Raw genomic sequence first — 27,596 nt, 5'->3', positions numbered from 1 at the left:
CCAGCCAACACAATTCACCTTTGATATTATCCGTGATTGCAGGCTTTTATCATGGAGAGTTCATCAATTTGGCGCCTCCCCGAAGTCTCCAAGGCAGCACGAATGAGCGTGAGGGGGCTTCCCGCAATCCCAACAAGTCCACTCAGGCCGGACACTCCCCCTTCTTCAATTGCAAGAGACTTCTGGATTCCCCAGGTCTCCGGAGATGGTCAGGTATGGTTTTTCTCATCTTCAGCGTTCAATTTCAGGTGACAGCTCTTTTTACATGTAGATTTACTATGTCAACACAGTCACTGGGCAACTATCTCGTGATCTACCATTCGACACGGAGGATGAAACGTTTGATTGTGATCTTGCGGGCTTAACTTCATCACAATGGAGCTCTCGCGCTGGCACCGGGGCTGGTCTCGGTTTTGCTTCTTATGGGGATGTCGACACACTATCCGTCATGAATGATCCGTCTCAATCCCAGTCGAATCCAGTAGAGCCTGCCCGACCACCCAGCACGTCATCATCTCATCACTCAAATAACCTAAATAGTGTTCTGACGACTCCCGCAAAACCGTCCTCCCCATTCCTTCTCGCGGACCTTCCACCAGGGCGCACTCGTGCCCAGACAGACTCTTCTGCCCTTCCCTCCAACCGTCATACGTACCGCGTTCCCAGTGGCTTCTCCGGTCCGCTGACTGACCAAGTACTAAAGAGGAGTCTTACTACGCGGGAGAGCTCATCTCCTGGTCATCAAACGTCTTTGTCTATGGATCAAGATCCTCGTCTCTTCTCGTACTCTCACCGTCCGCATGTGGCCAGAAAGGGCTCTCGATTAAAGGAAGCTGCCACATTACCCACGCCTCCCCAAGTCCACGAACTTCCGCCAGACGAAGATCCTTCTCACCTCCGGACTGCAGTACCATCTCTGGAAGAAGTACTTTCTCCTCGTCCACCAGAGCTTATTTCTGGATTGCTAGATCGGTCTCAACAAGCTATTCGCTCTGTCATCACGTATCTGCAGCAATTTGGAATCCCTCGCGTCGCAGATGATGAAGTAATCGTTGATAGCCTCATTAGTGCTGCTATCGCTTCGGTTCGTGATTTACTCTACGTCTCTGGTCCTTCTTTCGGTCAAATACCAAGTCATCTTGTTCCGAAAGGATCACAAGATGAACGGAGCACGAGCACAGCGTCGCATACGTTACTCGTTCCTGCACAGCGTCGGGCTATTGCGACACTCTCGAAGTTTATACTCTCTGCGAGAGCGATATTGAATGACGGTCCTTGGAGCGCAAGTGACAGCATCGGCAACCTTGCAACTGATGCTACGGAACTTGAGCGCTCTGTTGTCGATTTCGTGTCGATCACGCAAAGTTGTCGTTGGGACGAGTTGGATTGCGACAAGGGTCCGAGACACTTGCAGGGTTACTTCTCAGCACCACATGCAGGACTTGGGAAGGCTGGGGCTGGGGCTGCTGGAGCTTGGAAAGGATTTGGTTGGGTTTCTATCGATGGCAATGAGGAAGCTCCCCGGCGAAGCTTGGACACCGCAGTCTTAAACGATATCGTGGGGCTAATACTGCAGGTACAAGGCAAGTCAAATGAATTCGTTGAAGGCTTACGTGCTTCTGCACCTGGTGAGTATAAGTCCTGCAAGTCCGCATATCTCGGCTGAAACTCTGCTTTCTCAGCCAACGTGGTAACGCCAGCCGGCTTACGAATGATGAATCAGTTGTCATCCCTTCTCCATCACCTTGGCGACCTGCACGTCGCTCGGCATGTCGACATCGAACCAGTGGATCAGGAGGAACTCAATGATGGTGCTCGATATCTCCGGACTGTTGAGAAAGCCAGAGTCCTCGTACGGTCGTTCGAAGCTACCACTCAGGCTGTATACGACGATGGCGCTGCACTACTCACCACTACACAGCATATTCGTCATGTAGAAGAATGTGAAACATGGCGCGGTCGGGATGAACATTATGATACCCTCGAAGCGCTGAATTCCTCACTGGACTTTAATCTTCAGGTTCTGCGGCAGACTCTCGAAAGTCTTCTTGTCATCGTGCAGGAACAGACAGATATTCTTGAACGGAGTAACAAGAGCCCCATTGAGTGGCGTATGTCACAACGTAGCCTCATCACAGCAATATTGGCCGAAGAGGCACTTAACAGCACGAATAACGGCCTCTACGATACGAACAATGACGAAGCAGATGATACAGATGATATCCTCAGGAATGTTGCAAGTATCGATAATACGACGCCTATAACAGAAATACCAGCTTCGCCTGTAATAAACGGAAAACCACCTCTGATATCCGATACAATACCATGGGCTGACCATGAAGGTGGGTGTTCTTCTGTTTCGTCACTATTGGCATAATCTAACATAGACCGCAGATCTTCGCATAATAAGAACCCCCCCTCGACAGGATAAGATAAGGGCATTCTTTGGTGACGATGCGCCTTCTCACTATCTCATTACCCTCAATGCCGAAACTAAACCATGGTATCTGAGGCCGACATACGATCCTAATGATGTACTGGTTGACCCTGATGGAACAACGCGAGGTGGGACGGTTACAGGCCTAGTTGAGCGGCTAACCGCTCACGAGTATGCTGGTAAGTTAGATTCTGCTAGTATATCTCCGTCTTTCTTAACTCCTGATTATAGATCCCAAGTTCAGCAAGGCTTTCCTGATGACTTACAAGACCTTCACTACCCTTGATGAATTGTTCAGGTTGTTGGTGGAGCGCTTCTGGATACGGCCTCCAGAAGGTCTAAACTCCCCAGAGCTGGTGGAGTGGCGGAAGCTTAAGCAACAGATTATTCGTATCAGGTGAGCCAGGCTATTGCCTCAGACCTTGTAGCTGAACTATTTTAGGGTTATCAACACGATCAAGTCAATGGTTCAAGATGATGATGTGTTGGAGAGAGACGACGCGTACATCCTTGATCACATGATGGAATTTGTTTCGCATGACGAAGTCATTACTCTACCCGCGGCAAAGCAGCTTATGGTGATCATTAAACGTGCTGTGCGTGCTGGTTCTTCGTCGGGGTTGCACTATCTGAATTATGGAATAGCAGCGAGGGCGTGATCCAAACAAAGTGACGATTAGCACGGCTCTGGATCCGCCACCTCCGCCGATAGTCCCTAAACGGATGGAACTACTCGATATTGACCCCTTGGAGCTAGCAAGGCAATTGACCATCACAGAAAGCCAGTTATACCAGAAGATTCGACCTTCTGAATGCCTTTTGCGGTCCAAGGAATCGAAAACTGACCACCATGACAACATCGCAAACTTTATTCGCCGTAGTAACAGAGTAAGTTTCCTGCCTGCACGTGGTTCGCGGTTCACAGATGCACCTATTTAGGTAGCCAACTGGGTTGCATATGTCATCCTTTGCAAAGACGAACCTCGCAGACGCGCTTCCATCATGAAACATTTCATCAGTGTCGCTGACGTTTGTTTATTTCGTGAAACTTCAGTGCTCTACTAACGTCTTTCCTATAGCGCTGCAGGCACATTCAGAATTTTTCGACCATGTTAGCCATCGTATCTGGCCTAAATTCGTCACCTATCCGTCGGCTTAAACGCTCTTGGGAGCAAGTGGGCACCAGATACATGTCACAGTTGGAGATATGCGAGACAACAATCAATTCTTACAAGACGTTTAACGTCTATCGACATGCCCTTGCGAAAGTTTCCCCGCCGTGTGTTCCGTTCGTTGGTACGTAGTCGACGCTACATCTATGAACATGAGAGAATTGATCCTCAAAAACAGGTGTTTTTCTTACTGCCCTGACACACATTCAAGACGGCAGTAAGGATTCCCTTCCGAACAACCTGGTGAACTTCCGAAAACGCCAGAAGGCTTCAGAGGTAATCCAAGACCTCCAACGCTGGCAGACTCAGCCGCACAACTTCCATCCCCTCCCATCTGTTCTTGTCTACTTGGACGATGCGCTTGGACAGTTTGGCGACAAAGATGTCAGCGATGTCTTCTGGCAGCTGAGCTTAGAAAGGGAGCCGCGTGAAAAGGAAGAAGAGAAACTTGCAAGGATGTTACATGAAAGCGGTTTCTTTTGAGCCTCTTCAGAATTACTCTGCTATCCTGACGCCTCATGGGACTACTGGTTAGATATGCAACTTCTCCCGCATTACAGTATCTCATTGGACGCTAACTTGAACGTACTCTATTGATAAGTTATCCCAATTACCGTTAGATGGCATCCCTCCAACGTATCTACCAGTCCAGGATTTCAAGAGCTGAAACCTTGTTGTGACGATTGTACCAAGTGACAGGAACTGTTATTATTTCTTTTTGGACAAGTATCAGCAGTCACTGACTACTAAGAGCCAGTACGGTGACTGAAGTTCAGCTGCAGTAGCCAACTTGAGACGCCTCGGCTCGACGCAAGCCGAGATGGAGCTTGAACCTTCTTGACCTCCTGCAATGACTCATTGCAGGAGGTAGTGCTACCGCGGTCCGGTTTGGTCCGGTTCATAGAGGGTTGAGCAAGAACCGAGAACCGAACCTGGGTCCGGTTCTACTAGACTCGCCGAACCTCGAACTGGACCTTTGCGAACGGTTCAAAACGGTCAGGTTCGGTTTTTTTTTCGGTTCGAACGTGAACTGAACCCAATTTTTTTTACATCTAGCAAAAAAAAACATAGATGGAGTATTTGTACTCATAGTTACATTCTCCAACAAAGCTGCATGTCCCTCAGCCTCTACTGCCACAGAAAGGTGCCCATTCCTATATGCTCCCTTCAATAACTGTAACACAGTGAATGTGGAGGTTGCGAGTGCATTGCATTGCACAGTAGAAGTGATTCCTCCACTTGAGAATGCCTGTTCAGAGGGAATGGAACTGCCTTTTTTTTTGCTTCAGATTTAGTCCTTTGGGGTCATTGACCCTATGTTAGACATTTAACTTGTCATAAGCTTTTTCTGTTGTTTTGTTTTGTTGGTTCTAGATCTATTGGATGGTTGATGTGGACTTGTACTCCGCCACTAAGTGGCAAGTACAAAAAGGAATGCTGCAAAGAGGAGAAGTACATTAGTAGAGGTGATAAGATTTGGGAGTGACAATGTTTTTAGCTGGGCCTGCTGGCTTTTTGTCTTCAGCTATTGGTTGTCAGGTTTATCCTTCTCTATTGACGTTGATTTTCCTTTGATTTCATCAGTGACAACAATGTCATCTATCCTTTTGTTGGGGAGTATGTGGATGGTGCTGGTGTGTGCAGGCTGTACAAAATTTACTGTAGTAGCATTTTTCTAATTATATGACAGCTCACTGAAGGTTGGTTTGAAGTGGCCCATGCTATTGACATATCTGATGATGTGAGGTAGGGCTTCTATGGATGTTAGGATGTGTGCTATGGATGTGGCATTGTGGCGGACTGTGTTGGCAAAGATATGGCATTCTCTTTGGTATTGTGGACAATTGAAGAGGTAGTGGTGGATGGTTTCATTCACATTTCAACAAATTGGACAGTGTGGGAATTCAGTAACATTGATGCAGTGTAGGTGATGGTTCAGAGGTATGTGTTGGGTGCAGAGTTGAATGTGCATGCTGGATGATCGTTTCAGCAGTCCATTTGTGACCTTGAAGAATTTCAATGATGGCATTGATGGATCAATGGCTCTCGTTCATTCATATCTTGGTGATTTTTCCCATAGAGCTTTCCACTGTGTCCAAAGTTTGATCTTCTGTGCTGCAAGGAGGGTGGGAGCACTGCATAGGAGAGGGTCTGTTTGTAGGTACTTTGGTAATCAATGGTTGGTGCTGTCATTGTGGTGTCCTTCTGCTGCCTTCTTGGCCTCTTGGTCTGTGAGTTCATTGCCTATGATGCCTTTGTGTCCTAGTACCCATCTGATTGCTAGCTTGAAGTCATCATTGTTGTTGCTCTGTCTTTGCTTTTCAATGTGTCTTGTCATTTCATCTAGTTGGGTCACTAGGAATCCACTGCCTTCTTTGCTTTTGGCTTCACCATGTTGAATGGCTGCTTGATTGTTGAGCAAGATTGATACTGGGTATGTTATGTTCCTTTCTGTCAGTAAGAGTTGCACTGCCAGTGTTAGTCCTAGGGTTTCTGCTTCATATACTGTATGTTCCTTGTCTGAGCCAAGGTGATATTGTAGGGTATGGGGTTCCTGTCCGTTTTGGGTGAGTATTGCTGCTGCTCTGATTCCTCCATTGTGGCCAGAGCTGCCCATATAGATCTTGATGGTGTTGGTGAGTTGGTTGTGGTTTCATGTTGCATCTTTCTTCATTTTTGCTACATATGTCTTGTATACATGTCATTTGAGCAGTTAGGTCTTGTGTGTTGGGTCTATGGTCTCTATGTTGGCTGGGTAGATGTGAAAGGAGTGCAGGAGGTTGTGTAAGGAGGATTGGTGTTTCTTCACTTTGTGTCTGGCAATCCATTTGAGTCTGGGGTGTAAAGGGTGTGATTGAGGTAGAGTTGCTAGTTGGACAGCAGCTTGGTGACAGAATTTCTGCAGGAGGAGTGAGATGGGGAGGAGATTTGCATGTGCTTCAAGGGAGTCAGTTGTGGTGGTTCTCATTGCTCTGGTTATACTGATTGCTGCTATTCATTGGACAGATGTGAGTTTGTTCACTATGCCTTTGGATCCTCACTGTATGGTGTTCAAGTCTTGCTTGTAGATCGGTTGGAACTAGATATCTGCACTGTATGCGAATTTGGGAATGACTACTGTCTGGCATTAACTTGGTTGGGATGCCCATTGCTGTTCTGGATAGGTGTCATATTTGGAGTATGTATTTGGTGCCTTTGGCGACTGCATGAGCAGTGTGTTCCTTCCATGTTAGCTCCTGGTCTACTATGATGCCTAGAAAATGTGTGATGTGAGGGTGCTATTTGGGTGCCATTGAGAGTGGAACTGTGTTAAGAACCATGCTCAAGGGAGAGAGAGACTAACTTAGAGGGGCTTGGCCTCAGCTTGTACACTGTGCCCCTTACCCGAGTATGTGCCCTTCATTTCAGATGAAGTCCAAAGGACTTCTGGAGGAGTGCGGGAAACATCCGGAGGAGCACAGGAGAGTTCTGGAGGAGTACAGGAAATACTCAGAGGAGTTTCCACTGCACAGGAAGTGGAGAGACCCCATGGTAATATCTCTATGGGAAACAGGATGGAAGGATAGAAGGTCCAGACATCCAGAAGTGTGGAGGACAGGAGGACTGAAGGTCTGGAGGACAAGATGTCTGGAGGTACACAGGACAGGCCATGGAGGATGGGATGTCTGAAGGTATGGAGGGTGGAATGTCTGAAGGACAGGACATCCAGAGGTCCAGAAGGAATAGGGGCTACATCAGACAGAGTCTGATATAGAAACAAACAGAGATAGACTACCCTAAGGTAGAGTTGGAGAGACAGGGATTGGACCAAAGTTTGGAAAGAGGGTAAGTGCCAGAAAGGCAAGACTCCAGCCTAGGGAAGCAATCCCTAGACTTGGGACAGAGACATAGGGGACAAATCTGAAGGTCCAGAATTCTGGCCTAGGGAATCCATCTCTAGGCCTTATGGAAAAGGACAAACTAAGATGGACTGAAGTCCAGAAGAGGATTGGGCAAGTCTAAGGTGATATTCAGACTGGGGACTCTACTGGAGTTATACAGGGGTTATATACTAGAGGATATCTGAGAGGATCAGTAAGCAATGGAGTAAGGCTATGTATGAGCATGTGGAAACATATTAGTAAGTAAGATGGAACATAAGTAAATGAATTTGGAGATGAAACTAGTACAAAGATCAATCAGCAAGACAGAAACAGAGATAACCAAGAACCGGAATGGCAGAGATGCCTAAATGGGGATAGGTGCAGGATCTTGGATGGAGGGTGGGAATAGGTCCGGAGATAGTAACAGTTAATATCCAGAGGTCTGGTGATCTGGAGATCTGGAAGGCAAGGTGGAAACAGGACTGGGATATATGCTGTAGTCTGGAATCTGAGAGCAGGTAAAGTCTAGATGTCTTGCTAGATGGAATGTGCATAGGGTGGACAGGATAGGGGTGTACAGATCAGGCTAGTAGCAAAGATCTGGAGGTCCAGAGCTCAGGGGTAATTCTATAGGGGAGCTAATCCTGCTGAGGTGTAGAGTATACAGTGGAAGGTGATCAGGGAATGAGTTGGATATGGGGTCCAGAAATAGGCACAGAAGGCGTGGGAATATTATGGGATCTAGGTCCGGAATATGGGATATGATACATTCATTTTCAGAATATCAATTGCTAAGATACACTAGAAAGGCTTCCTCCATCTGAGGATATGTCATATTGGTCATAAGAAACTTGTCCAAAATTCTCCATGTGTGCTCATCCACTAGGGGTGCTGTCTGACTTCCTGTAATATGTGTCAATAATAAGATCAACAATATTGTATCAATACTCACCTTCATCAATTCTGATACACTTCCCCATAGGTGCATCATCATTTGACATGGCGCATTTGGACATTGTTTCCTAATTCTACACCATTGGCTTCAGTGTCACTACATAGCAATCTCAGAAATGACATACAATGTATTTAATACATCTATACATCTATGAAAGTCTATATTAAGTTCAAAATACCTGATATGTTATCATGTTGAGGTAGTGGTGGTGGAAAGAGGACCATCCAATTGCAAGATCAGTATTTGTAGTGAATGGCTTAATGTGGACTAGCTTACCATTGTGGATGAACACAATATTCTATTGTACAAGGTATTGTGGACCTGGGCCACAGTGCACTTTCGCTCAGAGTTCAGTCCTGCCCACTGATATATATAATCAACAAAAGTGTGCCTGCCTGCACAAATATTCTTATTCTAAAGAATGGGAGATCATAGATCATTGCATGCTAAGTACTACATATTCAGGGTCACATGAGTCAGGGAAAGAGACACAATCTTAAGAAGAACAGCTATGATATAGAGAATGACTGGCAAAATTGAAACCCAGCTGGCTGGCATGATTATGTAAACTGACCATGAGTGGGTGCTTCAGTAATTCTCCAGTGGAGTTTGATTATGTAGTCCTTTACTATACAGTGGCTCAAAAAAGTGTCCCAATGTTTGTGGATTTTCATGTAATTGCTTGATTGTGAGTTGGAGTGTGGGAATATGACTAAGCTATAGGGAGATGTCAGAAAGCTCTGCTTCTTTGTGTTATCTTTGTCCACCATAGTGTGGAAATCTGATGTTATTGTGTGAATATATGGACATTTTAATCTGGTGACTCATTGGGACACTTTTGACTTTGAATTTGATCAATACAATCTCTATAATTACAGTACTTGGTCTTTCCTCCTGATGCTCTAATCACTTCTCCCACCCTTATAAACACACTATCTATCAATTCCTGTCATTACTTATTACCAATCTTCCCCTACTGTGCTGCAGCTCCCACCAATGGCTGAAATAGCCCCTATGGAGGATCTTGATACACTCCAAGTAATCTACTGAGCATTTTCCAGGGTTGTTCAATAGGGTTGAGGTCTGAGGACTGTGCTGGCTATGATAGAACAGTAATATTATAGTTTTCAAGCCATTTGGTAGCTAACTGGCAGTATGCTTAAGATTATTATTCTATTAGAAGATAGCCCAAAGAATGCTGACTACAGTGTCATGAAGCCACAGGCAAAGTTCCATTAATGTCCCTGAATGAAGAGTGTGCATGGCAATGTTTACCAACACACAGATGATAATGAATCAAGCAAGTTGCAAGGTGGATGAAGCTGCCACAAGGGCGATGGTCAGCTGGCAGACATATGTTCTGCATGTTCATGATACATCGGCAAAAAAAAGACTGGTCAACTAGTATTCGAGCTCATGGAGAAAGAATATCATTACATCAAAGATGTTCTGCTTCTGACCATGATTGGTGCTTGTGGAGATGCTGGTGGAGACGAGAAGCGAGGTCATCTCCTCTTCCTACAAAAATACCCATGGATGCTTGTTATGGACTACTGGAGTCATCAGGTACATACCATTTATATTCTAGCATGAACTACATTTAATGTTCAATCAAGATAAATCTCATTTTGGGCAACTACTACAAGGCCAATGGAGATATCAGTGCTGTTGTTGACAATGCCAATTAAATTATTAAGTGGTTCAACAATCACTCGTTCACACTGGGGCTGCTGAATGGCAAGCAAATGTCAATGTTTCACAAAATACTCGCACTTATCCTGCCTGTTGTCACTTGATGGATATCACATTTCTGTTCACTATCTCAACTTCTTGAGGTTTCAAAGGCAATGAAAGTGACAGTGATGAAACATGAGGACAAATTATTGGTAGCTGCAGGGAGGACTTGTCAAGCAAAAGACAAGGCTTGCAAAGTTCTTGACCATGTTTCAAATGATTCATTCTGGAAACGACTCGTTTGGTCTGTGGTTTAAACCCTTCATTGCACCAGTACTCATATTTACTCATCATACAGACTCAAGACTCATATCGAGCCACTTGCCATTGCTGTTACAGCCATGTATGCCCCTATTCATTTTCCCTTTCTTACTCATCTGTATTACGTCATGAGCTGCACACTGCCACCATTAGACTTATCTTGACTCATTTTGTATTACATCACAATCGCCACTGCCATTGCTAGATGACTCATTTCTTATCTCTGACTCACTTCTTATCTCTGACTCATTGTCAACTCATGCCTGCCCTAAATCGTCTCTAAACCTATATATAGTCGACAATGTACTCAGTAGTACTTCACTTTAATTTATTAGGCTTTCACCTGAATATTCTCTCACTTAGGACCACCAATCCTAAGTTGTCTGAACCGATATTCAAGTCAAAGACACTCTCTTTGCCTTGTCTTACGACCCTTGTATTTGCAAGGTCTTAGCCATAACTTCAGCCATCACTCTTATCGAGCTGCTATTGTTATGACCATCCTAGTTCGTAACAATTGCTGTCAACATCTCGCAACACTCAAATACATGCTGCAACCAGGTCTTACTCCTCCTCAGCAAACTCTACCGCACCTACATAAATCTTCGCATCATGGATTGCAGTCTTCCACTTGTGGAAGACAAAGATGAGTCACATCCTGTCACATCTATCATCAACAGTATTGAGAAGAGATGGGAATGTGCAGACCAAGACCTGTTCATTATGGCTCTGTTCCTAAACCCACTGATCAACACCAACCTCATCAATGGTCATGTCCTCCCACCCAGTGTCCTTATGGAATTGCCTGACGGCTATATCTTCGCATTTTCAAGCTTGACATCAGTGATACACCAGCTGGTCTTATTGGCCAAATCTATGAATATCAACACCATACTGGAATATTTGCACCAGCTGTGTGGCCGATACTAGAACTGAAAGACTCACTGAAGGATGAGGTGTGTTTTTAGGACTCATGGAACTTTCAATTGCTAAATCCATCATTTTAGGATGGAACTTGTGATTTTCTCTGCATCTGGGGCTTGCTCGACTCAGAAAATCCACTTGTGCAGCTCGCATAACTTGTGTTGAGCCTTGTCCCAAACTCTGCATCAGTCGAGTGCCTGTTTTCTTCAATGGGCAACACAAAATCAAAAAGATGGACTCACTTGGGTGTGCAGAAGAACCGCAACATGTCATTTCTCAAGATGGAGCTCCATCGACAACATGCCATTGATGGCACAGCCCAGTGCTGACTCAAACACCAATTCGGCAACCCTGAAACAGTCACCAACTGTGATCCTACTGGCAGTTGTATGGAAGATCAGGAACTCGTCATGAATGCTGACATTGACACACTGCTCACCGATGAGTCCAACATAGATGACAATGACGGTGATTGTGTTGCAGAGAATGGACCCAAGAGCAACAGCCCTTTACCATCCTCATTTTCAGCTGTTGCACTGCAGTTGTGGCAAGATGCCAACAATGACGACAATGATGAATACACATCTGGGTTAGGAGAAGTCATCGAAATTGAGGAGGACATCTCACACCCTGCAGAAGGTAGCAGACCACAGCAAACTTGTTGTTTCTTTGGTCAGAAGAGAATGTTTTGCATCTGGGACATGTTCAATTGGTTGGTTGAGGTTGGATGGGATGAGTTTTGGTTCCAGGGTGTGAAAAACATGGAGAGTGAGACATTATTCTACAAGCTATTATCACGCCTGCCTGAAGATGAAGTGTCACACACTGGTGGGAATGCACCGGGGGAGTCATTGGACATGGGAAGTGGTCCATCAAGCTCAAATATTCCAATTGTTATCAATGACTCAGACTGGCCAGTACCTGGTAGCAATTAACTATTATTTAACCCCATTAACCCCAGTTATTTCACAGTTAATTCGAGGTAGGACGTACCAGTTATAACCTATTCAGTTATAACCCAGGTTCAAAACAACACTGGTGATTAGAGCAACAGGAGGACACACCAAGTACTAGAATTATAGAGATTGTATTGATCAAATTGAAAGTCAAAAAAGTGTCCCAATGAGTCACCAGATTAAAATGTCCATATTTTCACACACTAATGTCAGATTCCCACGCTATAGGGAACAAAGACAACACAAAGAAGCAGAGCTCTCTGATGCCTCCCTATAGCTTAGTCATATTCCCACTCCCTGACTCACAATGAAGCAATTACATGAAAACTCACAAACATTGGGACACTTTTTTGAGCCACTGTACATAGTGCTGCAAACTGCATTGCTGGATATGGATGTTGATGAAATCATCCTGCCTGAAGCAAGTTCAGATGAAGCCCAAGTCAGGAAATGCAGTGTAAGACAGATCATTGATTTCACAACAACCTGTATGAATGACATTGTGTTAGGGGCTTCAACAGGACTGCCTCACCTCACTGATGGTTACATGATGAGTCCTTGATGGAATCAACTACATCATCCCCCACAGAGTGAAACATGGCCCTCTGTCCCTCAGAACTGCAGCAACTGCACAATCAGGCATGGTCTATAAAACAGGTGAGTTCACAGACCTCTGTCATATCCTACAATCTGGACTCACATTCCATAATATTCCCACACCTTCTGAGCCTTCATCTGGACCCCATATCTGACTCATTGCCAGATCCCCTTCTGCTGTGTGCTCCACACCTCAGTAGGATTGACTCCACTCTGGATTTACCCCTGAGCTCTGGACCTCTGGATCCTCACTGCTAGCCTGATCTGTACCACCCTATCCTGTCCACTCTATGTGCACTCCATCCAGCAAGACATCCAGACTTCACCTCATCTTGGATTCAGGACTATATCCACTTCATTGTATCCCAGTCCTGTATCCACCTCACCTTCTGAATCCTCAGATGTCCAGACCTCCGGATATCAACCATAACTATCTCCGGATGTATTCCTGCCCTCTGTCTGATATCCTGTGCCTATCCCCATTTAGACATCTCTGCCTTTCTGGCATTCAGTTACCTCTTCTTCCATCTTGCTGATTGATCCTTGTATGAGTCTTCATCTCTGAGTTCATTTAGTTATGTTCCATCTTACTTACTAATGTGTTTCCACATGCTTGTACATAGCCCTGCTCCTTTGCTTACTGATCCCCTCAGATATTGTCCAGTATATAACCCCTGTAGATACTCCTGTAGTTCCTCAATTTGAATATCATTCATTACATACATTTCATTTCCGGTATTCATTATTGGTGATCCATCCTACTTACTAATAGACTTTGCATATGCTTCATACATAGCCTTTGTGTTTGCTGATTCATTCCTATATGATACCTACAGTATATAAACCTCCTGTAACTCTTGGAAATACTTCAGTTTGAATATCATCTTAGTTCCTGCTCATTCCTATGTCCTCTGGACTTGAGTTAAGTCACTTGTCATCATCTAAGTCTTAGGATTGCATCCTAGACTATATCTCTAGCTCTACCTTAGGGTAGCCTATCCCCTGTCAGTTTCTAGTCCGGACTTCATCTGAATTAGCCTTATCTGCTTGTCCAAACAATATCCAGGTGTCCACTGGATTTATCTCACATTTCAGATCTGGACATTGGTTGTCTGCCCTAGTCAAAACCCAGAAACTTTGGAAGACTGTTCCAGCCCCCAGAAATTAAGGGCACATACTCAGGAAAGGGGCACAGTGTACAAGCTGAGGCCAAGCCCTTGTGATCCAACCCCCCCTCGAGCATGTGACTTAACAGTAACTAACTAAGTGAGCAAAATGTGAATGCCAATATGCAAAAGCCAACTAAGCACATTCCCATAATGTGGAGCTGATGTGAGTAAGGTGCAGGAATGAAGAAGGTATATGTAAGTAAGGGTCCATGATGGAATATGGTGTCATAATAGAGATAAAGTGTGAAAACATACCAGTAAGACTTGCTGGACAATGGATAGATGCTCCTGGATGATGGGCAATGAAGAGTGGGAAAGTGTGTGGAATGCATGTGGGAACACATCATGGAAGAGTAGTGCATGTGTCACATGATGCACAGGAAGATCATGTGTGTATGGGGAATGATATGGGAAATAATGCTGCAAGTTCATGCTGCAAACTGTATGCAGATACATTGCAATATAGGGCTCTATGGGCATACAGAGGTGTGAGTCTCTACACCAGACATGTGAAATATGACAATATTGGCAAAGATGCTATTGACAAGGTGTTGGAAAGCTGCTGGAGCATTGGTAAAACCCTCAGGCATAACTAACCATTCATAGGAGCCATAGCACATTCAGAAGGCTGTCTTCCACTCATCCCCAGAGGCAATCCAGATGAGATGGTAAGTGGACTGAAGGTTGATTTTGGTGTAAACTTTGGTGCAGCTTGGAGAGTCTAGAAGGTCAGCAATGAGTGGTGGTGGATAACTGTCTTTCTCAGGGATTTTGTTTAGGCTATGAAAATCCACGCAAAGACATAGGGAGCCGTCCTTCTTTTTGACAAATAGGACAGGCTCCATGTGGAGAGGATAAGGAGTGGAGGAGTCCAGACAAGATATTTTCATCAAGAAACATCTGGAGAGCTTCAAGGTGGAATCAGAGGGATTGCATAGGTTGGTTGAGTCAATGTGACCCTCATCCCATGTGAAGTCAGGAGGGTTACAGACTATTCTTTGCCTCATCCAAGGCATCTGGTTTGGTTTCCAGATTGACTGTCACAGTGTGGCCTTTGGCAGCATGCAAAGACAACTTGTTGCATTCACGGGTAGTATGACCAGGTCTGCTGCAAAAGAGACAGAGCTGCTTATTCAGGCATCTCTGGTGTTCCTCAGAAGTTAGCTTTCTGTCCTTGCCCAGCTTAGAATCAAGGTCCAGAGCTTTAGGAGTAGACATGGTGGAAGAAGTTGTCTTTCCAGGTTTGTTGTTTCTGGAGGAGTTACTTCTGGATCTGAACATGTTGGCATTGGTCCATTCAGAAGACTGCTTGGCAGGAGGATTTGGTGTAGAGGATGTCATTTTGCAAGAGATCTTGCCCTTGTGTTCCCAACAACAGACATCAATGGTTTGTGTGAGGGTTTTGTATTCCAAGAGTGTAGTGGGTTTTCCCATGCAACTGATTTCATCTTTAATACAAGCCAGAAGTCCATTATAGAATTGTTGGCATACGGCTGTCACCCCACCCACAGACTTGTGATGCTGTTAAGAACCATGCTCAAGGGAGAGAGAGACTGACTCAGAGGAGCTTGGCCTCAGCTTGTACACTATGCCCCTTACCTGAGTATGTGCCCTTTATTTCAGATAAAGTCCAATGATGGTTTGATGAAGTCCAAAGAACTTCTGGAGGCTGGCTGGTGGAGTGCAGGAAGACTTCCAGAGGAGTGCAAGAGAGTTCCAGAGGAGTACAGGGAATACTCAGAGTTCTCACTGCATAGGAAGTGGAGAGACCCTGAGGTAATACCTCTAGAGGAAACAGGATGGAAGAAACAGGACTGAGATATGTGAGACAGTGGACATAGTCTGGAATCCAAGAGGAGGTAAAGTCCGGATGTCTTGCTGGATGAAATGTGCATGGGGTGGACAGGATAGGGGTGTATGGATCAGGCTAGTAGTGAAGATCCAGAGGTCCAGAGCTCAGGGGTAATTCAGCAGAGCTAGTCCTGCTTAGATATGGAGCACACAGTGGAAGGGGATCTGGGAATGAGTCAGAGGTGGGGTGGTGGAGAAGTTCAGCCATACTGTGATGTGTGACCTTGTGGCAGAAGCAAGATTGAATCCATTAATCATCAAAAGTGTTCATCTTTAAATCCCACCTTAATCTTGCTGCTGCTTTGATCAAAAATAGCTGAAGTGCACACAAATGTAAGTTGGTAGCCCTGATCACATGCAGAGCTAATGCATTATCTGTAGGCAATTAAGTTTAATGTAAGTCTAGCGTCTGAGTGAGACACCTAAGTGAGTACACTAATTCTACAATACTAGTTTCTTCATGGGAAGGTGAAAGAACAAGCTGGGAATGTCGGGGCAAAATATGCATGGAGGTCTAGCACACCATTCTCCTTCAGAATAGAGGGGCACTCCTTGAACCTGATGTTATATCAGTATCAATATACATCACCACAGAAATACTGAACTTACTGTGGAATGAGAACCATTCAAACCCTGAGTCCAGCCCTCTCCATCGAACATCAGACAAATAAAAAATTACTTTTAAGAGGCATGCTAAACACAATTTTCATTTTACTGGGTACCAGATGGAAAACTGTCACATATCATAAGTGTAAGATAAATACATGACATGCAAAGTCTTAGACAAATACCATTGATGACCAAAGGACACAAGGTTATCTAGGCCAGCTACTGAGCTGAGGGTTTCATTGTCATCCACAGGATCTAGCCTACATTTCTTGCCAGATGGCTTGTTGTAAATATTGATGACAGCCTCATGTGAGTGCAGGATCTCCATACCCATCTCCTTCTGGTACATAGCAGACTCCAACAGGCAGCTTTCTGCAACATCTATCATCTTCTGCTGTACAGCCATGCATACAGGCCCAACTTCATCCAAAAGTTCCTGCAATGAGAGCTGCAATTGCACAAGTTTCTCCTGTGCCTTAGGGGTGATGACAGAAGCCCAATGTAAAAAAAACTGGACCAGTTCAAGGACAAAGTTGTCAAGCAGTTTATAGTCAACAAAAATATCCTGTGGAAAATCTGTTCTTGCAACAAGCCAATTCAATTTCGCACATCCTCCAGATCCCACCAATGGATCAGCATTGAAGATCTGCACAATGAATTGCATCCAGTTGACAACAGTCATGTGGCTCTCCCTGTATATCAATGCTGTCCACAGAACAATGTACAGACTGGATTCCAGGTCATCCTTGATACTGTGGATGGTGCAGGTATTTTTGACAAGGTAAGCAGATATGAACTGCCAGGTTCCCTTGATAATAAAAAAATTAATACAATGAGTTTGGGCATGAAACAAACTTACTGTGTGGGTCATTTGTTGAGGACCCTCAATGATGACTAGCTTCGCTGGGTCCCAATCAATGAGGAAACCCTTCCCTCAGTAGATGACAATATTCCCAACACTGAGGTCTTGATGTAATATTTGTGTGGTTTGATATGCATCCTGATGGGCTGCATGGACCATGAGTATGGACATTAGGCAATATGGGAAATTTGAAGACACATACCAAGCAATGCGTCATGAACAGGAGAGTTCTCAAAATCAGTCAACTTCTCACCCACAAGATCAAGAACCAGGCAGTGAAGAGTGTGAGGAGTGACAGCATTGTTAGGACAAGCCCAATCAGCATTCCCAAACTTGACAGTCTTGGTGTCTTGCTGATGAATAGGATGAATCACATGTGATGCATGTTGCAACATTGTGAACATTGTAGGACTTCAGTAATTTGTAAGTCTGACCTTCCAGTAGGACATCCTTCATCGTCATGTGCCAAGAGTCCTTGAACATTATGACCTTGTTATTGAGTTTGTCAAATGGCATGTATGAGTCCAGCAGCCAACAAGCAGAAAACCTTTAGCAACTAGTTGGGGAATAATCAATGACAACCAGTCAGGGTTCTCAGCATTGGGATCCTGGGGGACTGCAACTTTGAACATGTGCATGCAAGTGGGGGTTATGGAAGTATCAACACCATGCAGTGCACATGATGCCCATGCAAAATGACAGAAGACATTGGCCAAGTGTGGCTCATGGTGGTAATTGAAGGTGTCTGTGACAATAGCTCCCTTCCTATCCCATCTGATGAAATGAGCACAATTACAGATTATAAGGATGGATAATGTGTGGGTATGATATTGAGTGGCAGCATAGCTTGTGATTTGACCCAATGTGTCAAAAGCATTGTCAGTCTCAGTATCTGCATATACACATAAATCCAGCTTAACTTTAAATGTGAATGATAAGCAGTTCTTTGTGTCTGCATGTATTCATGAATGATAATTGGGGAGTGAATGGTCATATAACGTTAATCTGGAGTTCAACTGTCAACAAACTCAATATCATAGGGGCAGGATCACTCATGAATGTTGCCCATGGTATTAAGAGTGTCAATTTGGCATCACAAAAGAGTTGTAAAAGGTAGTATAGTGGAACTAGCCCATGTGATGGAAGTGTCAATGATTGAGTCATCCACATGACTATCCTGTTTGGGGGTAGTGGGAGCTGGTTGTGAGTCAACCTGTACTGGTATTACAGCATCTCCAATGGAGGTATCAGTCCTATCAGCTGTAGTACTAGTAGTAGGGCCAGTCATGATATACACAATATTGATACAAATATATATGTATGTATGTACTTGTGTATGGGTATGGGTATCTAACACTGGACATGCTTACAAGCAAGCTACTAGATATACAGTGGCTCAAAAAAGTGTCTCAATGTTTGTGACTTTTCATGTAATTGCTTCATTATGAGCCAGGGTGTGAGAATATGACTAAGCCATAGGGAGGTGTGGGAAAGCTCTGCTTCTAAGCATTATGTTTGATTCCTATAGTGTGGGAAGATCATGTCATCAAGTGAAGATATGGTTAATTTAATTTGGTGACTCATTGAGGCACTTTTTTGACTTTCAGTTTGGCTAACACAATCTCTATAATTCTAGTACTTGGTGTTTCCTCCTGTTGCTCTAATTAGTTCTACCACTCTTTTATGCATACTATCTATCAATTTGAGGTATTCCTTATCAACAATCTTGCCCCACTCTGCTGCAACTCTCTCCCACAGCTGAAATAACCCCTATTGAACACTGATACCATAGTTTTCAAACCATTTTATGCTCAACTTGAAGTATGCTTAGGGTCATTGTCTTATTAGAAGGTAATGTCTTCTTCATTAATTCTTGATTCTTGCATGCTTCTGAGCAGCTACTTTTCCAAAATTGAAATATGCTGCTCTGTATTCATCCTCCCCCCACCTCACAGAGAATTCCTACTCCATTCCACCTCACACAACACCATACCATCAAGTTTCCTACTTTATGTACTTTAGTTTTTTCTTTCTTCTAGTAGTTCTTCTGCCTTTCATCACATATATTCCTAGCTATCTGACCCCATCCTATTGGAAAGGCTTGTTCTGCCTGTTTACAGCTTTAAGGTTAGCTGCCTTATGAGTATTACTGACTATTTGAGTGGAGAGAGTGATGCAGATGATGTAATTAATGAATTTGGTGGCTTGAGTAGCATTGGCAGCCCTCCTAGTTGGAATATTATGAACAAGAGATTTTTTGTTATATGGTATATAAGCTTGAAAGGACAATTTAGTTTGATATTTTCTTATCTGGAATGACTTTTTGTGATCCTAATTATAGCTCAGACCAGTTTGAGTAGCAATCTGCCTGGTGTACAGATTAGAAGAGCTGAGGATAATAATAGGGGCTACTTCAGCTGTGGGAGAGAGTTGCAGCAGAGTGGGGCAAGATTGTTGATAAGGAATACCTCAAATTGATAGATAGTATGCATAAAAGAGTGGTAGAACTAATTAGAGCAACAGGAGGAAACACCAAGTACTAGAATTATAGAGATTGTGTTAGCCAAACTGAAAGTCAAAAAAGTGCCTCAATGAGTCACCAAATTAAATTAACCATATCTTCACTTGATGACATGATCTTCCCACACTATAGGAATCAAACATAATGCTTAGAAGCAGAGCTTTCCCACACCTCCCTATGGCTTAGTCATATTCTCACACCCTGGCTCATAATGAAGCAATTACATGAAAAGTCACAAACATCGAGAGAAAGAGAAAAGAGTATGAATAATGTTAACTGCTACCCACCATGCCACCTAAGAAAGAACACGGACTCTCATCTGATACCAAGGAGAATGTCTCATTGTCCAAAAACTGCGAGAGTTGTCTGGATTTGGATGGGATGAGACGAGGAAGATTGTCATTGCCAGTAACAAAGTGTGGGATGATTACCTTGAGGTAAGCTTTCATTTGTTATTCATTTCTTGACTAAATTACTGTTTAGGCACATCCTGAAGCCAAGGTTTGGCATTCGACACCATTCCCCCTCTATGATGACATCATTGTGCTCATGGATGGGTGTCATGTAACTGATGAAGGGGCCCTGCATATTGGGTACAAGACGAGCCCTCCCTGGCCAAGCACACTTCTCGACAATGAGGATGATGTCTTTGTAGGTGAGGATGTACTCAGAGGGAATCCTGAGTCTGAATCAGCTGATGAGAAAGTGGTATGTACATCAACTTGCTTGCTTCGTTGTCTGACTTGTATTCATACTAGTCTATACCTGTTTCTCACACTCCGCGTGTTCCGAAACATGGACATGCTCCTTCAGTATCACCAACTTCGACTGGAGTCCATAAAAAATGTTCTAATGTGAAGCTGACTGGACCAGCAGCAATTCTTGGAGTAGCTGATGCTCTTGAATCTGTTGCTATGTCATTCACTACTCCTACTAGTTTTCTTGATGATGTTCCTAGTACTCCAAAATGTCGCATTAATGCCATCCAGGCTGTTTGTACTGATGCTACCCTATCTTCTGATGAATGTGCCAAGGTTGTTGCGCTTTTTACCAAGGATGTAGCTATTGCAGATGCCTATACTGCCATTTCAGATGTCTCTCTCTGTTCTATGTACATTCATCTAGAACTCGAAAAATAGATAGTAGATCTTCCTAGTTCTCATTCATAGTATACTCAATATACTAGTGTCCACCTCTGCCTCTTCATCTCCTTCCTCATCATCATCTGGATCATGAACTTGGATAAAATTGTGCAAGACACAGGGCAGGAACCAGCTTTGTCTGCACAATAAGACTGTATTCTGGGGCAGCACCATTAACTGGAATCGGCGCTTCACCACACCAAAAATGCGCTCAACAACATTTCAGGCTTGGGCATGTCGTAAGTTGAACAGTTCTTGGGGATTTTTTGGTCTAGATATTTTCAGCATTTTTTTGTATGGTTAATCAGTAGAAAAAAAACATACCTTTGACTTGAACAGCCCCATTCCTTGAGGTGATAGCAGACACCACAATATGGAACCAGGAGTGAGTCACATAATGGAAACCCTGCATCAGCAAGGTAGCAGAGATTTGGGGGGATGGGAAAGTCAGTTTGGCGAGCATTATTGTATATGCGGCTGTCAGCTGCACTTCCCTCCCATCCTGCAAGAACATATGAAAAGTGCATGTCAAATGTGCATGCAGCAAGGACATTCTGTGAGAGGCAGCCCTTCCGATTGTGGTAGCAAGCAGTCAGGGCATCATTGGGAACAAAAGTATCAATGTGTGTCCCATCAATTGCACCCCAACAGTGTTGAACAAATGGGTAGAACTTGGGATTACTGTGAATCTCAGGGGGGACTACATCATTGGGTAGCAGGCTGATGTAGCACTGATAAAAGTGTGGTGATACAACCATGTCTAGAAGACGAAGAAAAATCCTAATAGTACAGTCAGTGATAAATTAATTCTGCTGCATCTTACAGCTGTTTGCAGAAAGGTTGACAGTAGCAACATTTTGAGAAAGAACAAAACAAATAAATAATAGCCACATACATAGGGTCAAATAACACGCACATATACTTGCAAATGCTTGATGCAATGTATGCCTCCCGTTTCGCGCCAGAATGTGCATTCCGAATCTCCGATGCAAGCAAGAATGTCTTTGAATGCAAGGTGTTGATGCTTGTGAAGATTAATTGTGGCTAGTCATGACTGATTTTCCAATACATGATGGTCAATTTGTGATGTATGTATGTGGCTATTAATCTATTATTTATTTGTTTTGTTCTTTTCTCAACATGTCACTACTGTCAACCTTTTTGCAAACAGCTGTAAATAGTAATGTAAGCACTCACTTCGAAATAGTATCTGCACTGTGCTGGAATCATTCTTGCATATCCCAATTTGTACCCCCAGCATGGCAGATTCGAAGAAAAATTGCCAGCTGCTCTTCAGAAGAGATATATCTTGAATGTGCAAGGCCTGCATATTCACTGAGTTCATGGAGCAATTGGTGAAATACTGGCTTGGACAGGCCCATCATATTATGGAAGCAATGGGGATGTCCTGATAGGAGTTCCCAAACCCATGCATGGCCTGTCAAGATAGAGGCCAAAGACTAATATGTGTCAACCATTGGTGTAATTGAAGTTAATCATGCATGGGATCGTTGTAGAGAGCTCAATGCTGAAGATAGGAATTAATGGACCCTTGTAAGTTAAATGACCAGACTTGAATGCATTTTTCGCATGTCCCAGTAGCAATATGGGTGTCATTCCCATAATGATCATGGGCAAGACAACATAATCTCTTTGCCTGTACCAATTCTCCTTGAGATTTTGGCGTCAACATCTTGCAAACCTTCGCCATGCTGTTGCCAAATGCCAATGAAGCTCAGTCTGTACCATAGCACAATGTCTTGTGCATCACCTCTTGGTGGGTGATCATGCGCATGTTATGGGATCTGCTGGATTTTGAATGCCTATGATGTGACACTACTCTCAAGTGAGTTTGTTGTAGGCTGATGCATATCAAACTCATCCCCGCTTGCCAATAGAGTGCCATTACTTGAAGAGAAGGACAGGCAATTAATCGCATTTTTATGTCCAATGAGATGCCCTTCAAGGCAATATTCCTTGTGATCATCCATGTGCGGCAAAAACATCAATGGTTCGTGATGTAAGTCAATTCCTCATCACCCAAGTGTTCAATCAGTCCGTCAGTCATGCCTCATACATCTGTGCCTGGCCCTGCTTTCCATCAGGCAACTGATCCTCCACAGTCATTTCCATTGTTGACATATCACACAGAATTACTCTATCCAACTACTTCATTTGTCTTGATCTCCTTGCAAGAAGAGATAGCATTCTCCACACTTAGGGGAAGCATTCTTCCTCCTTCACGTATCTTCACCAGCACATCATTCTGTGCAACTACACCTATCTCTTCTCACCCTTCCACTCCCAAAGTCACCAAGGCAGTTTCCTTCTCAGCCAAGCATGTGTTGCAGCTTGGTGAGCTAGACCAGTTGCCCATGTGCTCTTCCATCACATCCATGAATTCCAATACATCAAAAATCATCAAACCAAAGGGTGAGGCAGGGCATCTGAGTTGAGGCAGATATAACTTGGCAGATGCACTCCATTGGGATGCTCTTTGCTTCAAACAGTTCAAGGTAAGATACAGTAAATTATTGATGTGTTCCTATGTATATTCATGATGTTTAGGACTCTGTTCACCAATCTATTGACAAGCAGTGTGATACTTGCAAGAGTAAAATATACCAATTGCCTACTGCATTGATTTCTGTTCAGAATGATGTGCATCTACGAAATCTACACTTCTTTCTAACTACCTTCCATTTGAGGTCATTGCACACTTTCTTGAATTACATGACTATCAAGACTTTTGGCCAGTGGGAGATGTAATTCAGATGCAACTTAAAAATCTCTCTGCCAAAGAATGACAAATGGAAACTAAGAAAACATAGATGGAAATGGAATTAGGAAATAGTTTGATCATGAGTGGTATTAATGATACTGATTGTGTCAGCATTGCGATATCTATGGATTTGTATCCCAGCTAATGAATATTTGACCAACCAAGATCGTCCTTAAAGAAGCTGATCAGCCAGCTAGGCTGCATGATGATGTTCATGAACTACAGTACAGCAACCATGAACTGTTGCTCTGAAAGCATTATGTTCGGGGAAGGCATTGTTTCAAGTCACTTATGCTCCTGTCTTACTTGCCTCCAGATAAATGCAAATTCATGTGAGTTGGGGATGCAATCAGTCATTGATCAGTATTGTCAGAAACTTGAATCAATTGAACTCGAGAAAGTTGAGGCCATCATTGATCTCACAAAAGATGAGGACTATATGCTTTATAGTGGAGCAATGCAGGAAGCTGTCACGTCTTTCATAGAGAGTATGGGCCCTGGTCCAGATCCACTTACACTGCAGTCAGATATAATGGCCACACACAAATTGGATTGGAACCAATGGGTCATTGACATACTCTTGTCTCTATCTATAACCTTAATGAAAACCTGCACAGAGGAATGAGATCAAGTCAAATAGTAGGTCAAAAATGCACCAGGAGTCTAATTCATTTGAAGTGTGTCATCCTAGCATGCATTTGGGGATTGGGATTTATCTCTGAATCATCAAGATCACAATAAGACATGGCAAACAGGAGACCTGTGACTGAAAAATGCACTGGGAGTTTAATTCATTAATTTCATAGAGTAGGGCAGCCACAATAGATATGAATCAGGCATGAGAACAAGAACACAATAAGACAGGTAGAACAAACAGGAGTCTGGAGACCTGAGAAAAATGCATGGGGAGTGTCACATTCATTAATAAATGCTGGCTGAATGAACCTTGAACCTTGAGAGCGATGGAGGGGGGTATGTGATGCCCGAGGCACTTGCAAAATACTTGGAGGCCAAGACTGCGAATTAAGATGGGATTCACTACAAATAGGCTTGGTCACATACTAGAATTCTTCTTTCTGATTTCTATCTCTCAACTCAACTATAGGATAGATAGTGTGTATTGTATACATAAGCAGACATTTAATGCTACTACATTACTGTTGGCAACCTACTCACAGCTCAATGTTGAAATGACCAGCAACTTCTGAAATCACTGAAGACATGCACATCAAGCACACCAAATACACTGATTTGGCAAGGTGCTACCTTGATATGGAGGTGGTTGTCAACTCTGAGGCAGACAATGAGGGTACAGAGGAAGAAGGTAAGTTGCTAGATCTGATCTATATCTCTACCTATTTCCCCTGCTTGTAGAGGATGGATCCTTCATAAATGACTGGGCTTCTGAGGATGATCAGGCATCATCACTGTCAGACCCTCAGCAAGATGAAGCAGCATAGAACATCCTGGAGGAGTACCTTACCTTGGACATGAACTTCCCTCAAACAGAAGCAAAATTTGTCTCACACCTGGGCTCTCAATATTGCAAAGAGGACTGGACAGAGGCAATACGCACACTCTTCTCAGCCAATGAAGACAGTATTCAGGCTTTGAAAAATCTTCACACTGTCAAGGCTCAGCACATTCTGTCAACAGCAACAGCGGCAGAGCCCTCTGGGGGATCATACCACCACTCTGCATGTGCTTGGTTTGAGAAGGTGGCAGAACTCAAAAGCAGGTTCACCTCAAACTCTAGGTTGTTGTGGGTCCATGCAGCAGTACCATTACCAGATACAACATCTCAAGTGGACCCTTCACCACAACCAGTTCCTTTCTCCAGTGAGGCCGCACATCACACTATCAAGGTTCCTACCTTAACAGATATGCTTGATATATACATTGTTGTGTATCTGGATGATGTCAGAAATCATTTGAAGGACTCAAGAAAGCTTTCACTTCTGCTCTGGTGCTGACACACTAGCTGCTGGATGTTCCTATTGTCATTAAAACTGATGCCTCTGACTATGCTATTCCAGAATACTGTCTATTGCATGTCCAGACTCAGAGCTTCACCTGGTAATGTTCTATTCCAGAACACTGTCCATTCTGGAACTCAACTATGATACTTGTCATATCCTGTATACCAGACATAGATCCAATCATATTCCCACGCTTTCCGGACCTGTTTCCGGACCCCATATCCAACTCATTCCTGGATCCCCTATCCTGTCCACCCTATGCACATTCCATCCAGCAAGACATCCGGACTTTACCTCCTCTCGGATTCTGGACTACATCCACCACCTCACATATCTCAGTCCTGTTTCCATCCTGCCTTCCGGATCCCCAGATCTCCGGACCTATTCCCACCTTCTGTCCAAGATCCTGTGCCTATCCCCATTTAGGCATCTCCGCCTTTCCGGTTCTCAGTTATCTCTGTTTCTGTCTTGCTGATTGATCCTTGTACTAGTTTCATCTCTGAGTTCATTTAGTTATGTTCCATCTTACTTACCAATGTGTTTCCGCATGCTTGTACATAGCCTTACTCCGTTGCTTACTGATCCTCTTGGATATCCTCTAGCATATAACCCCTGTACAACTACAGTAGAGTCCTCAGTCCGAATATCATCTTAGATCCTGTTCTACTTGCCAATCATCTTCCGGACTTCAGTCTGTCTGAGTCTCATCCTTTTCCATAAGGCCTAGGGAAGGATTCCCTAGGCCGGAATTCCGGACCTTTGGATTTGTCCCCTATGTCTCTGTCCCAAGTCTAGGGATTGCTTCCCTAGGCTGGAGTCTTGCCTTTCTGGCACTTACCCTCTTTCCGGACTTAGGTCCACTTCCTGTCCCTCCGACTCTACCTTAGGGTAGTCTACCTCTGTTTGCTTCTACATCGGATGAAGTCTGATGTAGCCCCTATTCTTCCAGACCTCTGGATGTCCTGTCCCTCATACCTCCGGGTATCCTGTCCTTCAGACATTCCACCCTCCATACCTCCAGACCTCCTGTCCTCCATACTCCAGACCTCTGGACATCCTGTCCTCCTGTCCTCTGGACCTCCTATCCTTCCATCCTGTTTTCCTGTAGAAGTATTACCTTGCAGTGGGAACTCTCCTGAGCACTTCCTGCATTCCTCCGGAACTCTCCCACACTCTTCTGGACGTTTCCCGCACTCCTCCGGAAGTCCTCCCACACTCTCCACCAGAGTAGCCAGCCTCCAGAAGTCCTCCGGACTTCGTCAGACCATCATCAGACTTCCTCTGAAATGAAGGGCACATACTTGGGTAAGGGGCACAGTGTATGAGCTGAGGCCAAGCCCCTCTGAGTCAGTCTCTCTCTCCTTTGAGCATGGTTCTGAACAATACTCATGACAAGGAACTCCTAGTCATACATGAAGCTCTTTAGACCTGGTGACACTACCTAGAAGGCTTGTCTAAGCCTATTGATATTATTATGGACCACAAGAACCTTGAGTACTTTGCAACCACCAAACTCCTCTCTCACCAACAGGCATGCTGGTTGGAATTCCTCCACCAGTTTAATCTCATCATCCATTTCTGTGCCAGAAAACTCAGAGCTAACCCAATGTCCTGCATGATTTGGGAATCATGTGAGACATGTATATGACATATTATCCCATGTTTCCATAATCTGTTAGCTTAGTCCTCAGACTACACAAAATGTACTTTGAGTATAGACTCAAGTGCAATATTTCACTTTACATGCTCCAATCATGCAAAAATATGATGTTTTGAAGAAAA

At 44.0% G+C, this 27,596-nt stretch overlaps 8 protein-coding genes across 8 annotated transcripts; 6 read left to right on the top strand and 2 right to left on the bottom strand.

The window, feature by feature from the left end:
• Positions 1-51: 51 nt before the first annotated feature.
• On the top strand, positions 52-4,092 carry BJ212DRAFT_1477020 (ras guanine nucleotide exchange factor domain-containing protein; the record flags this gene model as incomplete). The annotated part of the gene is made up of 10 exons (XM_041339477.1): positions 52-213; positions 272-1,628; positions 1,683-2,342; positions 2,395-2,616; positions 2,669-2,834; positions 2,880-3,033; positions 3,083-3,325; positions 3,377-3,466; positions 3,517-3,733; positions 3,788-4,092. 10 exons carry the CDS (start codon positions 52-54, stop codon positions 4,090-4,092), a joined length of 3,576 nt encoding a protein of 1,191 aa, XP_041197007.1.
• Positions 4,093-8,256: 4,164 nt separating this feature from the next.
• On the bottom strand, positions 8,257-8,473 carry BJ212DRAFT_1477019 (uncharacterized protein; the record flags this gene model as incomplete). The annotated part of the gene is made up of 2 exons (XM_041339476.1): positions 8,257-8,375; positions 8,425-8,473. The coding sequence occupies 2 exons, from the start codon at positions 8,471-8,473 to the stop codon at positions 8,257-8,259; spliced, it is 168 nt and encodes a 55-aa protein (XP_041197006.1).
• Positions 8,474-9,694: 1,221 nt separating this feature from the next.
• Positions 9,695-10,115, top strand: BJ212DRAFT_1296611 (uncharacterized protein; the record flags this gene model as incomplete). The annotated part of the gene is made up of 3 exons (XM_041332483.1): positions 9,695-9,766; positions 9,820-9,993; positions 10,044-10,115. 3 exons carry the CDS (start codon positions 9,695-9,697, stop codon positions 10,113-10,115), a joined length of 318 nt encoding a protein of 105 aa, XP_041197005.1.
• Positions 10,116-11,756: 1,641 nt separating this feature from the next.
• BJ212DRAFT_1477018 (uncharacterized protein) lies at positions 11,757-12,281 on the top strand (the record flags this gene model as incomplete). Its single annotated transcript, XM_041339475.1, has 1 exon — positions 11,757-12,281. One exon carries the CDS (start codon positions 11,757-11,759, stop codon positions 12,279-12,281), a length of 525 nt encoding a protein of 174 aa, XP_041197004.1.
• A 4,374-nt stretch (positions 12,282-16,655) lies between these two features.
• BJ212DRAFT_1477017 (uncharacterized protein) lies at positions 16,656-17,785 on the bottom strand (the record flags this gene model as incomplete). The annotated part of the gene is made up of 4 exons (XM_041339474.1): positions 16,656-17,336; positions 17,388-17,431; positions 17,489-17,536; positions 17,593-17,785. The coding sequence occupies 4 exons, from the start codon at positions 17,783-17,785 to the stop codon at positions 16,656-16,658; spliced, it is 966 nt and encodes a 321-aa protein (XP_041197003.1).
• A 2,461-nt stretch (positions 17,786-20,246) lies between these two features.
• Positions 20,247-21,050, top strand: BJ212DRAFT_1262988 (uncharacterized protein; the record flags this gene model as incomplete). The annotated part of the gene is made up of 3 exons (XM_041330310.1): positions 20,247-20,348; positions 20,395-20,616; positions 20,670-21,050. Coding segments are annotated over 3 exons (705 nt in total), but the record flags the coding sequence as incomplete, so codon positions are not given.
• A 2,069-nt stretch (positions 21,051-23,119) lies between these two features.
• On the top strand, positions 23,120-25,295 carry BJ212DRAFT_1477015 (uncharacterized protein; the record flags this gene model as incomplete). Its single annotated transcript, XM_041339473.1, has 3 exons — positions 23,120-23,408; positions 25,034-25,159; positions 25,210-25,295. The coding sequence occupies 3 exons, from the start codon at positions 23,120-23,122 to the stop codon at positions 25,293-25,295; spliced, it is 501 nt and encodes a 166-aa protein (XP_041197001.1).
• A 30-nt stretch (positions 25,296-25,325) lies between these two features.
• On the top strand, positions 25,326-25,915 carry BJ212DRAFT_1477014 (uncharacterized protein; the record flags this gene model as incomplete). Its single annotated transcript, XM_041339472.1, has 2 exons — positions 25,326-25,754; positions 25,817-25,915. The coding sequence occupies 2 exons, from the start codon at positions 25,326-25,328 to the stop codon at positions 25,913-25,915; spliced, it is 528 nt and encodes a 175-aa protein (XP_041197000.1).
• Between the last annotated feature and the right edge of the window lie 1,681 nt (positions 25,916-27,596).

The sequence above is a fragment of the Suillus subaureus genome (genome assembly GCF_016647635.1).
Source record: "Suillus subaureus strain MN1 chromosome Unknown BJ212scaffold_5, whole genome shotgun sequence".
In the NCBI taxonomy this organism is placed as follows: Eukaryota; Fungi; Basidiomycota; class Agaricomycetes; order Boletales; family Suillaceae; genus Suillus; species Suillus subaureus.
This window is presented reverse-complemented; position numbering and strand designations above follow the sequence as displayed.